This window comes from Sorex araneus, chromosome 4 (assembly GCF_027595985.1).
Source record: "Sorex araneus isolate mSorAra2 chromosome 4, mSorAra2.pri, whole genome shotgun sequence".
Taxonomy (NCBI): Eukaryota; Metazoa; Chordata; class Mammalia; order Eulipotyphla; family Soricidae; genus Sorex; species Sorex araneus.
Window position 1 is genome coordinate 14,601,613 of NC_073305.1, and position 13,230 is coordinate 14,614,842.

Below are 13,230 nucleotides of genomic sequence, written 5' to 3' on the forward strand. Positions count from 1 at the left end.
TAATACTACTGTGTGCTATGATACCTCAATGAGAACAGATCTGAAAGAAAAAAAATGTCCAATTCCAAATTTAATGTAGGGCTCTGGGGTCAGACATAATCGTTAATATGGGCATTTGAACTGGGGACTTTGGTTCAAGTTGCAATGGTCACAAGGTCTTTGGCAATCACAACTGCTTTAGTGTTAAGTGAGGATAGAAGGGAGGATAGAAGGGAGGATAGAAGGGAGTTTAGAGATTAAAAAAAAATGTCCTTAGAGAGTATCTTATCCAAATGGATTGCACAAGTGGTTGGAATTAATGGCTGGGGCGTTGCCAAGGACACCTAAACCTTGGATGGAGTGGCAGGGCAAAAGCAAGTGGTGTTGGTTTCTTTTCACACGAAAAAAGGAATCTTCTCAAATATTATTTTCACAGAAGCAAGACCTTGCATATACGTTCAGGCGGCAAATGTCAAGCTGGGATGAAATGGTCCCAGGAGATGTAATGCTTAGCTTCTGTGAGAGTCAGATATTAACTAAGTATGAGAAAATAGAAACCAAGCAGCCAGCAAGGGAGTGGTTAACATGACACAAGGGACCACAGCATCGGAGATGTTGATCTTGACAATTATAGGCTCAGTTTTCCATGCACCCTACACTCCAGCAAGATTTGAACACACCTCACCTTGGCATTTCTTTTCTATAACCTAATTCCAGTCGCCATAAGCTTGAATCTTCCTTGCACTCCTGGAAAAATACCTCTCATCCTGCAAAATCTAATCCTCTCTATTCCACTCTTCTTTAGCTCTAACCTTTCTCTTACTGCTACTCTTGGGTACAAATTCATCTACCATTTAGCACATCACATCTCAATTATTTGTTTACCTGAGTTTCCTTTATGCCACCAGGGATATTTGAAATTAGGGTTGTGTCTGATTTATCTTTTTTATCTAATCACAGGGCTTAACACATATTTGTCAAATGACTCAAAGGAATGACTGATGGATCATTCAACTTTGGTTATGCTGGATGATGAACTCAGATGACCGCAACACAGATTACATATTATTGTATTGTTAATATGATGGGCTTCATTGGACTGTTTTTTAGCATGGTTAGACAAAATATGTGTATTAAATTAATATTTATAAATAGCTATAACAAATATATAGAGTGCCACTAATTATTTCACTATTCTAAGTCCCTATGTGTACTAAGACATTTATTTTTCAGAAAAGTCTAATGAGGTAGTCACTATTACTATCCTCATTTTACAACAGAAAAAATTCAAACACAGAGAGATTAAATTGCGACCCAAGAGCACACAGCTAGGGAGGGACAAATTGGCATCCCAGGCAGTCTGGCCCTAGACTTCGGATCTTTGAACACTATGCATCGATTTTCAAAGATGACAACATTTTGTTTATTTATTTGTTTATTGCTTTTGGGTACATAATTTTATTTTTCAAATTAATTTTTAATTTTTAATTTTAAACTTATTAACAATCAGACCAATTAATTGAGATTGTGTATAAAACTGAAGATACACAGATGCTTTTACAGAAACAGTGTCATTTGATAGCATTTTATTTTGTATCCCCAATTTGCATATACAAAAGAGCATGCAAGCCCTTTCAAAATCCTCTTTCTCTTTCACTGGACTCTGGACTAATTTCCTTCATATCATAACCTTATACTTGTCTGAATCAGCATGTTCGCTTTATGCAGACTGCCCCAACACAAGTGAATAAGCCTAATATTCTGCAATTAGAAAACGTCATGTTATTGTACCCAGTGACTAGGCCCACTGCGCTTTAAACTATATGAAAACTTTGGTAGTGTTCATATAGTTTAAAGATAATACGCTTATGTATATCTGATTATCTTTGTCTCCTGTGGTTTTCCTTTGGAAACAACAATTTTGAGATTCCATTCATCACGTCCTGAACATAGAAAATTCTCTACATTTTTGAAACAGCATTTTTTTACTGTGTTGACAAAGGTTTTTCAAGACAAGCAAGTAAAGAAAGAGGACTGTGTTCTCCAGCTAAATAAATGGAAAACAGACCAGAAAAGAAGTGGTACCTTTCACAAATTCTGACAATGCCAAAAGATTGAATAATGTATGACTATGACCAATCTCGCTAATGCAGGGTTAAAGTGAATTCACTCATAAAAGCTCACTATCGGGCAAATGAATAACTTGTTTGAATATTAGCCACTTGGATACAATTTTTGATTCTAGAGCAAAGGAATTACAGAGATTTTTGGATTTCTGCCTATCAACATCTCAATATTTTCTGTAAACAGATGAGATAATCACTTGATATATGCTTCCCTTTGCATTCACTGGTTTTTTTTTAAAACTCCAACTTGCAATGCAAGTGAGTTTTGAATGATTAAAAAATAGCTATTTCCATCAATTTAGTTCTACCAAGACATTTTTATAGCATTCATGCTTTTTGAAGGAACACATTAATCAAAATTGGGAACAGACATCCTCTGAGTGGTAATTAATATACTTTAAAATATTGTGTCATAAAACACAAGTTTATGCAAATAGCTTCTTAAACGTTTTGATGATGAACATATCCACTCAAATGTTGGACCACTGCCCAGTTTCACTAATGTACAGGAAGAAAGTAATGGATTCTTTTTATTTTAGGTGAGTCTGGAGTATAAATCCCAACTGTGCCTCATTCATTCACTGATTGATTTATCATACAAATATATGATGAGCTCTACTATGCTGGATCTAGGGATGCACTACAGTAAGTCACTTAAAAAGAGTTACTTGGAAATTGCAATTCTAAGTGAAAGTGTAATGTATAAAGAAACCAATTTTGCCATAGGTTGTTATAAGCAAAAGTTAGGTTCTTATGGCATATCTCAAGATACAAAAATATCAATTTTCTAAATAAGAACCTCAAACGCTTCTCATTATAAACAATCATGTGTGTTCTTTCATTCTTTTGTCCATTCATTGTTTAACCCACATATTCCTGTTTAGAATGGCAAGAGCCTATTGCTACAGCTTGGGGGACCACAGTACAGGGTTCACTGTACAGAAATACAGGGTGGACAGCACAAAGAGGAATTCTTGGAGGGTGCACTCACACTCATATTGAGACCACTGATGAATTGCACATGCAATTGACTGAAGCCCCCCCCCCCCCAACACACACATACACACACAATGGCATTGGCTAGGAAAAGCGTTTTTCTACTCATTAATGTTCTAGTAAAACAATGTGGAACAATGTTATTCTAGGATCTGCAGAAGAAAAAGGCTTTGGCATTATACTCTAGAAGGGAAGATATATACCTATATGCACAACACACATACACACACACACATACATACACACATATATATATATATAATGAGAACAAACAGAAGAAGGTTCTCAAGAGGTGGTCTGTGGACCAGGAGCAACTGGAAATCTCCAGAAGTATAGAAGCTCAGGCCCTATCACAGACCAACTGAGTCAGAATCTGTATTTTAATAATGAGCCTCACAACATTTTTGCACCTCTGGACAGGTACTGGCTGAAAACCATTGCTCTAAATCATTGTTTATCCAAAGTGGGTGATTATATCTTATCTATCTTATCTATCCTATCTCCCCAACACACACAGATACACATACACATACACATACATACACACACACACACACACACCAACACACACTCGGGGAATGATGGTACAATATAAGATATAAGGATAGCAGTAGTGGCCTCTTGTGTGTGTGATGTTTTCTATTTGTTAGCACATTAACAAACAGATGCTGCAGTCGATGTAAATTCAACCACATTAAGTGGGAGCCACCAGTGATACATACCACTGGTGTAATATCAGTGTTAAGGAAATGTAGATTTCCAGGGGGAGGCTGAGTGAGTTTGTTTCTGAAGAGGGGTGGGGTGGTGGGTCAGAGAGAGTTGAGAATCTCTTCTCTAAGTGAACTCCCCCTTGTCTTTGTTATCATTTAGGTAATGTGTTTACAAGGGGTCGACATTTATGCTCTTGGTGGACAGTTACCTCATCTCACCAGCATCAAAGTGCTAAGATCCTCCACCTGTGCCCCTGTGTCACCTCCAGTCCATTCCTTCCCACTCCCCACAACCTGCAGCTCTCAGTTTGTACTCTCGTCTCCAGAGTTTACTATCAGTTGATATTATCTAGATTTTTGTTTTGTTGCCTTATACACTACCGATGACGGAGATCTAAGAGATTCTTACCAGTGGAAATAATGATGCTGTTCGTTTCTTATGCTGGAATCACCCGAGGGGGGAGGGGGACTTTAAAGCTACTTGATGCCCTGCTAGTCCTCCAGCATTTCTGATTTAGTGATCTGGAGAGGGCCCTGTCACCCCAGGAGATTCTCTTGAGAAGATGAAGTGAGGCTCGCTAAGGTAAGCTAGTTTCTGGGTCCTAAGGGAAACCTCTGGAGAACTAAGATCAGGGCAATAACATGATCCGATTTATACAGAAGAGGAATTCTAGGCCTCACACTAATGGGGCAGTTGCCGAGACAAAGATCTTCCACCTGAGAGGCTGACGGAGTGATGGTCCTCTCTGAAGAGCACCCAGAAATGTCTGGTCCTCTCTGCTCTGTGACATGGTACCACAAAATGCAGTGAAGTCATACAAATGCCCTCTGGAATTCACAGACAGGGTGGAAAGCACACAGGACAAAGGCAGCAACCTGAAAGTCAATGTCAAAGGCAGTTGTGGCCATTTTCTTTTACACATACCTGAGGACCTTTACTTCCTGGACTTCCTTTTTCTCCTTTGACACCCATCTCTCCTCTTGAGCCCTAAGTGCAGAGGATCACAGCATTATTTTGCTCCTAAAAGAGAACCCTTGTGAATGAGCTTGAACATCGAACACAAAAATGCTACTAGGAACATGGACAGAAAACTGAAAGTGGGCTCCGCCCCTGCCTTTTGATCTTTCACTGTTGAACTCACCCCTTGCTGCGGGGTTAAAGTCCGATCTGAAATTTAAGCAGCTGAGCATCCACAGTCAAAGTGAAGAAATCTGAAGCAGCTGGACTGTCCAGCGTTGCTTTCTAATTATCCTACACATCTTTATACACAGTGCATATATTACTATGTTAAAAAGAATGCTTAATTATAAAAGTCTAAAAATGAGCAATTTGAACAGATTTTTTTTTTATTCAATGACCATACTGACTGATCTTGAAATATGGTGTTCAGCAAGATGAAATTTGGATATTATTCCTTCTGGAATACTATATTGTCTGTACATGGCATCCAATTTTCCCCCTACATTTAAAAAAATAATTTTAATCAATTTACCATAGGTATGCAATGTTATATAATTCTCAGAACACAGCTTCACATCTTGCTATGTGTATATACCATCCCACCATCTACCATGACTTCCAGTCACCATAAAAGAAACCCTTATTCCTTTTTATGGTTTGCATCTTCTTTTAAACAGCCGTGAAAAAAGTGAGTCTATAAAATGGAAGGGATGTTGCAGCATTACTTATTTCACATGAGATAAAGTCAGCAGATCTATTGAACGGCTTCCCTGCAACCCCAGAGGAAATTCGTTCTCACTTAAAAGTAAGGAGAGTGACCTTCCCTCAGCTGGCGAGTAAGACAAAGAAAAGCAATCAAGCTAGAAATAGATAGAGGTCCAAGGGTCACACTTTACTGCTCTGAAGTCTTGGTAAAATGTGCACAAACTTTCTCTTCTGGTGCATCAGGATATTTTGCCCAGATTTCATGTACCAAGACACCAGCATAAAGAGTTACTTTCATTTATTTTAGTTATGTGGATCAAAACTTATAAAAACATTGAGAAGTGAGAGCTTAGAAAACCCCCTCCCTTCCCCCCAACTGATCAACTGCAGAACCACTGATTGTCCCGTGCAGGCTGATTAACAGTCTTTCCCCCACTCAAGCTTTCAAAACCAAAAAATTGGAGATAAAATATATATTATAATCTTCCACAAAGGCTGAAGAGTCAGCCTTTTCTTCTCAGCATTTTCTGGGACGTCCTTTCCTTTCTCATGATTATTTCAGGTTATCTTTGGCCCTTTCTGGCACATGAGTTCTCTCCCTTCATGGACTCAGTATAAAGAGCCAACTGTGGCCTGTTCTTTGTAGAGGAAAAAGTGCTGGGATGCAGCCCCTCGGGGAAGTGTTCTGGAAAGGGCTGGCAGTGGCTACGTTGTAGATCCACCCATGAAAATTTTAGCTGCTTTTGGAGCAGATTTTCTTCCTAGAGTAGGGCAAATTCTTCTACACAACTGGGCATCTAGATTAGTAAAATATTGAATTCTTACTGGGCTAAAGTGATAAAATTTTCCGTCTTTGAAGCTGCATGTTTGCCTTGACTCAAGGTCTCCCAAGGTTATTCTGGTTAATTGGAGTCCGTTGCAGAGGGACTGCATCAGTATCAGTATCCTGTGTCGAGCATCAGTATCCTCTTTACCTCTTGACAGGGACCAACTTAGATAAAGATGACTCAATGCAGTACAAGTCAAGGCTGTGTTTCTTTCTTACTCTGTCCCTGAGAACACTTCAAACATCTGAATTCTGAAAGGCTACAGGCAGGAGCCTACGAAGTTTGAGCTTCATCTTAATGTTAATGCACCCGATTAGTCTTGATTCTGTACCTGAGGGCCCGGGAACCCCAGGGAGCCTTCAAGTCCATCTGGGCCTTGGATTCCTACTTCCCCCTATAGTGAGAGAGAAGCAACACATTAACACTGTTACTTTAAATGTTCTCACCTTTATGAGAAAGATTATAAAAGCCTTCTATAAGTGTAGAATTTTGGGGGGGTTGCAGAAACAGAACAACAAAGTACAAAGAAGGAAATAAACTCTTTTCTAAACTTACCAAGGAGAAATAAACATAATTTATGTGTCAGTGCATTTGTTCCCAGTCATTTTACACACGGATAGTCACAGGGATACATCTAAGTAAGATATTCTCTAACATTATAACATATGAGGGGTAATATAGATATTTGATGTGGAAAGACTCACAACTGACTTTGAATTTTCTTCTAAAGTCTTAGATTTATACTCAAATAGATTACATATTAAGGGATTAAAAACTAACCATTCTCTTCATGCTGTCTTTGAACTTTGTTATAGATATTGATTAAAAATAGATTAAGGATGGACTCTAAGAAAGCTTAATTAGGAAAGTACTAGGATAGCTTAAGTTTATGTATTAGCTATTATACAGTTTGATAGGATTAAACATTGTTTGTGAATAACAGGTAACCTATCTTCTCTCCCCAAATTCATTTACCTTATAACATTTTCTTGTCACTGTCACTGTCATCCTGTTGCTCATCAATTTGCTCAAGCGGGCACCAGTAACATCTCCATTGTGAGACTTGTTGTTACTGTTTTTGGCATATAGAATACGCCTCGGGTAGCTTGCCAGGCTCTGCCATGAAGGCTAGATACTCTTGGTAGCTTTCCAGCCTCTCTAAGAGAGGCAGAGGAATCGAACCCGGGTCAGCCGCATGTAAGGCGAACGCCCTACCTGCTGCGCTATCGCTCCAGCCCAACATTTTCTTGCATTTACTCTAAGTCTAACATGAAGTGTAAATTTATGAAATAATGTCTATGAATGGCAAACTTTTAGTCTCTTTCTATCTGAAAAGGTCATTCAACAATTCATAGGTTAGGTAGGTATAAAATCTTAGTTTAATAGGTTTTTCCCTCTGTATTTACAAGATTATACTTGTTGTTTTCTGAAATGTACTACTGAAAAGAAGTTTGTTATGATCTAGTTTGCCATCATTTTGAGAGAACAACTCTCTTTTCTCTATGTTAAGATCATTCTCTTCAACAGTTGAGGTTTTTATATGATGTTATCAAGAATGGACTGATTATTTTCCCTCAACATACTTTGTTTTTCTTGTTTTTTTTGGTCACACCTAGCAGTGTTTAGGGCTTACTTCACACTTTGCACTCAGGAGTTACTCCTGGAAGGCTTGGGCTACCATATGGGATTTTATTTTATTTAACCCTCCTCAATGTATTTTTAATCTAAGGATGCATGTATATTTAATTTTATAAAATCCTAAGTCAGAACTTCTATTTAATACTTATTATAGGTTCACAGCAGGTATAATTAGTAATTACATGTACCAATAATATATTCTATAATGTTTTGTTTAACAAACTTTTGATGCAACACTCAAAAAATACAACTTACATTAAGACTTTATTATACAATTGTGGTTTAAGTGGAGTTTATGAAAATTATAAAGTTTTAGCATAAGCTACACCAAAGAACCAAAATTCATCCACTGAGTTACTAGACTAACCTTTACATACTTGAAGTCCAAATTTAACAGCCTTTGGACCAAGTAGCATCTCTAGTCATTAATTATTATGCCTATTAATTAAACTGTCAAATTTTTATTTTTAAAAAGTTTTGGGTTTTTATAATGTAAAAGTTTTCTGATATTTCATACCACAATTACTATCATCAAAATGCAAAAGAACAATTGGATTGGAAGAGATTTTATATAACTTTACTCCAGTTTCTCGATTGGACACAGAATATTTATCATTAAGGAGAGAAAAAAATCACTATACCTGTGGGCCTGGAAGCCCTCTTCGACCAGGAGCTCCCTAAAACAGAAGGAAAAGATAGGCATTACATACTTTAAAAAACATTTTAATGCTTGATTTAAATTAGTAATGAGTCTTAAAGCACTTAAATTAAGTAACAAGTTTAAATATATCATTTAAAATTTAAAATAATATATTTAATATTCCACTGTTTGAAGAAAACATAGTGTTTTCAACTTGGGATTTCCATCCTAGTGCAAAATATCATTAAAATCAGAAATCTGAAATCTCTAGATCCTTATAAGACGAGAGCCTGGCCAGTAGTTTGCCATCTAACTATAGTTATTAAGAAGCTCCAGAATTCATTGAAATTTTATTTCTGCTTTTTTTTCCAAAGTACTAACAAGTAATCCAGAAATTTGACAGTAAGACAGAAAAAAGTGGGAGAATTTACTCTGCAAACTTTATATCATAGTTTTATTTCAGAGGCTATTGATAGCCAAACTTATGACCCTCCAAGGCAAAAATATGCTAAAATAAATAAAATAATAATTCCAACTATTAAAAAGTTACTCAACTCAGTTATAAAAAATTCAGTGAATACAAAGTCACCATGCAATCACGCAGCTTTTCCCCCATTGTGTTTGTTTATATGGTTGCATTTGAGTTCTACTGCAGATCTCTGGTACCCATTTGTTGACTTTGAGGTCTCCCTGCCTCAAGAGTGATCCTCAGTCACAAGATGGCTGCGGAGTTCCTTCTGCCAGGGAACATTTTGCAATGTTTAGTGATGTGTTTCTGTGAGTTTACAGAGTGTGGAGGTCGGAGGCCAAGAGTGGCCTCCCAGTCCTCCCCAGCCTCCTTAGCAGAGAGACAAAGAGACAAATAGACTGATGGTCAAAATGGCCCCTTAATGCAGAACTATTAGCATACTTAGAGAACACCTGGAGGGGTTCAAGGCATAGGGCTACACATAGGTGTGAGTGATCATTTACAGAGGTAAAACATTTCTGTGGAGGCAATCCTCTTGGGGGATTAACTGAAGGAGACCGTCTGCCCCTCAGGGACATCTATATTGTTTTTTCTCTTTCCCTACAGTTGTACATATTAAACATTTAGTTTATCCCTTATTAATACTTGCAGCTATTTGGATAAACACAGTAAGCAATACAGGTTCCAAAACTTCCATTCCCTGGACTCACAGAGCAAGCAAGGCTTTTACCGTAAATCCCAGACTATGTCCTCAGGCTTGTTCAGCTTGTCCTCCATGGAAGTCCTGTCTCTTAAGTTACAACAGCTTGCATCAAAACCATGCATTTATGCTTTCTAGACTGTCCCATCTTGATGCCGGGCTAGCTTTGCTGCTCGTGGCACTCATCCCAGTCCCATGGTCAGGCCCCCTTTGTGAAGTGTTAGTTACTATGGTAACAGAAGCCTGAGTCAAGTAATTATGCTGGATGCCTAGGAGTAGATATATTTCATAGTTACTCAACTCCCAAATATTAGGAGCATAGCATTAATGTCCTTCTGTGTTTAAGCTAAGAACATTGCTCTATAGTAAAATATGAAAAGGCAATAGGGGAAATAGAAAAGCAAGTCATTAACTACAAATACAAAATCCAGAGTTACTAGAAAGTTTTGGCTTATAAGTAACCAAAAGGGACTTGGGAAATTGTGACCACAAGAGATAAAACACAAAGGAAAGGTTAAAAATAAACTCAGGGGATTAGGGATCTCACAAGAGTACTGTGAACTTCTCTGGGAGGAGGAAAAGGAGCAATTCACTGATGAAGCGTAAAACACTTATAGTTAATATCCGACACTTTTCATCATGACAAATTGGGAGTGCTGTGGGTAGAGGTCAGGGACAACACCAATCACCTTATAATTCACAAAACAGTCTCTCACAACCAAGAGTTATTTGATGCAAATGTTACTAGTAGTTTGATACGCCAGGCCATACCATATAATTCTAGTTTCTAAGTTGAGTTTGTAGTTCTGGTAGTTGATGAGTTGCTGGTACTTTGTAAGTGTCCAGTGTATTTTGGCTAAAATGATAAGGTTCAGTTTTGACCAGCTGATATTACTTCTCAGTAATCCACTTCCTACTATGGGCCACCCTCTGATCACTTACAGCCAAGTGTAACTGCATTGAGCAATCTTTACTGCTCACTAAAAGACTCCAAATATGGAGATTTTCAGTTTGTTGTAAAAAAGATACATGTTGATTTTTAAATTATTCAAACATGGAAATAATACAGAAAAAAAATCAACTCTCTCAAATTCTTCATCATTAACATTTGGTAATCAAGATCCCAGACCTATTTTTTTAAGGAAATCCCTTACATCTTTATTAAATGCATGTCCACCGATAAAATTCTCATAGAGGTACTCTTGGCTTTAAAAGGAGTCATGTTTGGGTCAGAGAGAGAGAGTCTAGCGGGTAAGGCGTTTATTCTGACACCCCATAGGGTCATCTGAACCCTGACAAAAGTGATCCTTAAGCACAGAGCCAGGAGTAAGTAAGCTCTGAGCAGTTCTGGGTATAGCCCGAGAAACAAAACAAAAAGGAGTGTTCATGCTATTTTAAAATGCACTTAATTTTTCTTGGATTCAATAAAAGAAAAAAATGAAAATAATTGGAAGTGTCAATGGATAAGACTTCTTGACAATAAATAATGTACACTTATAAAAATGAGATTAGGGATTGTCTGTAATATATATATTTTAGCTTAGGAAGAGAGGCATCTCTACAATATTTAGATCTCTACAATAAATATGAGAATACAGTATGCTTTTTTTATTTTCAAATTCTTATGATTTCTTGATAGTCAAATGTATAACCTTTACATTTTGTTCTATTATTACAATTTCTATGGCTTAACTTTATTTCTATAGATAAAGGCTTCCAAATTTATTACCATAATGTTTAAAAGAAAGGTTCATGGAATTTATGTTGCCTGAGTTTTAGAAGCCTTGCTCATGCTGATCAATATAAATCTATATACTTATAGAGCAGCAGAGTGATCATGCAAATTCTGGACCACTCAATTCCCTAAGAACTCTAGTCATTCTGCTATTTCTTTTTAGCCCTAAATGTTGTAAAATGGACCCGAGACAGACTAAATATTCTATCTTTTCTGCTTAAAAATTTCCTGATTCTCTCTCTACTTATTGAGTTTAGTATTTTCAGTAGAATATGTCTCACTATTGATATTTTTTTGTTTTATTTTTTGTTTTGGTAGTTTTTCAGAGTGTGCCTTTTCTATCTGCAGTTTTGGACCTTTGCTTCAATGTTATCTTTTATAACATTTCTGATTTTTTCTGCATTTCATTCAGTCTGTTTACATTGGTGTTGCAAATCATACATTTACTGGCTCTCCTTTGTCCTTATTCCATATCTATTACTGCTTTTGTGTTTCTAGCATCCACAGATGTTTGACTTAATTTCAGTCATTTATTCTAATTCTCTTGTTGTTTTCATCTATCTTGGAGCTCTAATTTTTTTCTTTTTACTTGTTTCACAAGAATAATCAGTTTGCTTTCTTCATTGTCTTGTCAGTTTTTTAAAAACACACACCTGTCATTATTTTGTTCAAAGAATAGTCAGGCTGCACTCAATTTTTTTTTTTTTTGAGACACTGCAGAGCTATTTGCGAGAGATTCCCTGCTCTTTCCTGGAATAATTCATTTTCTGACAAGAAATGTTTCCATTTTCTTGTGTTATTTTCCTCTTTCCTTGAAACTTTTATGCATAGTTTCTTACTATTTACATCTAATAATGAATATTATTAACATTTATGATTATTAATCACTTTGAATTGGATTACAATTTACTGAATAATTGTAAAGAGAGGTATCTGGAATTCTGTTAGTAACTTTAACAGTGATATATTGTCTCAAACACTTTCTCATCAAATAAATTCTTTTACCTTATAGCTACCTCTCCTTTAAACTTTTGCATTTAAGAAATTCGTAGAACACACTCAAGATCCCTTAAGTCATAAATTATTCGCCTCATTTTGGTAACTGCTTCTAATTCTTTCTGTATTTTCTGCCACATTGACTCTAAGTGCTGATAATAGACTCCTAAAACAGAACACTTTTCAGTTTCTCATTGTATCCACCTCCTTTGTTATCCTGTTTCTACCATTATACCTATGTTTTTCTTACAATCTGCTGTACCCCTGGATTTTGTTCATTAGCTTTTGCAGGACCATGCCAGCATCTTGCAAAAAAATCTTATTCTTGTTTGAGGTCTAAAGTTGTATGTGTCAAGACTCTATAGCCTGCCTTCATTAGAATCTCATCATATTTTGAAAGTGGACCAGATGCACAAAGAAAAAAAGAGAGAGAAAAATAAAGTAGATTTTAAAAAGTGGAAGAAGTAATATCATCAGATGTCCTACTTTTTAGCCTTTTCAGGCTCTTCTGCAAAGTTGAAGAAACAGAAATTTTTCTGAATAGTTTTTATAATATCAGTTTAACTCCGACACTGAAAGTAGGCAGAGAGGTTGCTATAAAAGAAAATTACAGATAATATTCCTGATGAACAGAGATCCTTAGCAAATTGCAACTAACAATGCATCAGAAAAAATGTATACCATGATCAAGTGGAATTCAGGATGGATTAATATCCTCAAATTAATAAATGTCATGAATCATTATGAA

General features: G+C 36.6%; 1 protein-coding gene across 1 annotated transcript in view; it reads right to left on the minus strand.

The window, feature by feature from the left end:
• COL6A6 (collagen type VI alpha 6 chain) overlaps positions 1 to 13,230 on the minus strand; it is a 113,303-nt gene that overhangs the window by 51,485 nt on the left and 48,588 nt on the right. Inside the window, 3 exon segments of the mRNA XM_004603930.3 lie at positions 4,737 to 4,799; positions 6,636 to 6,698; positions 8,584 to 8,619. Coding sequence (XP_004603987.3) covers positions 4,737 to 4,799; positions 6,636 to 6,698; positions 8,584 to 8,619 — 162 coding nt within the window.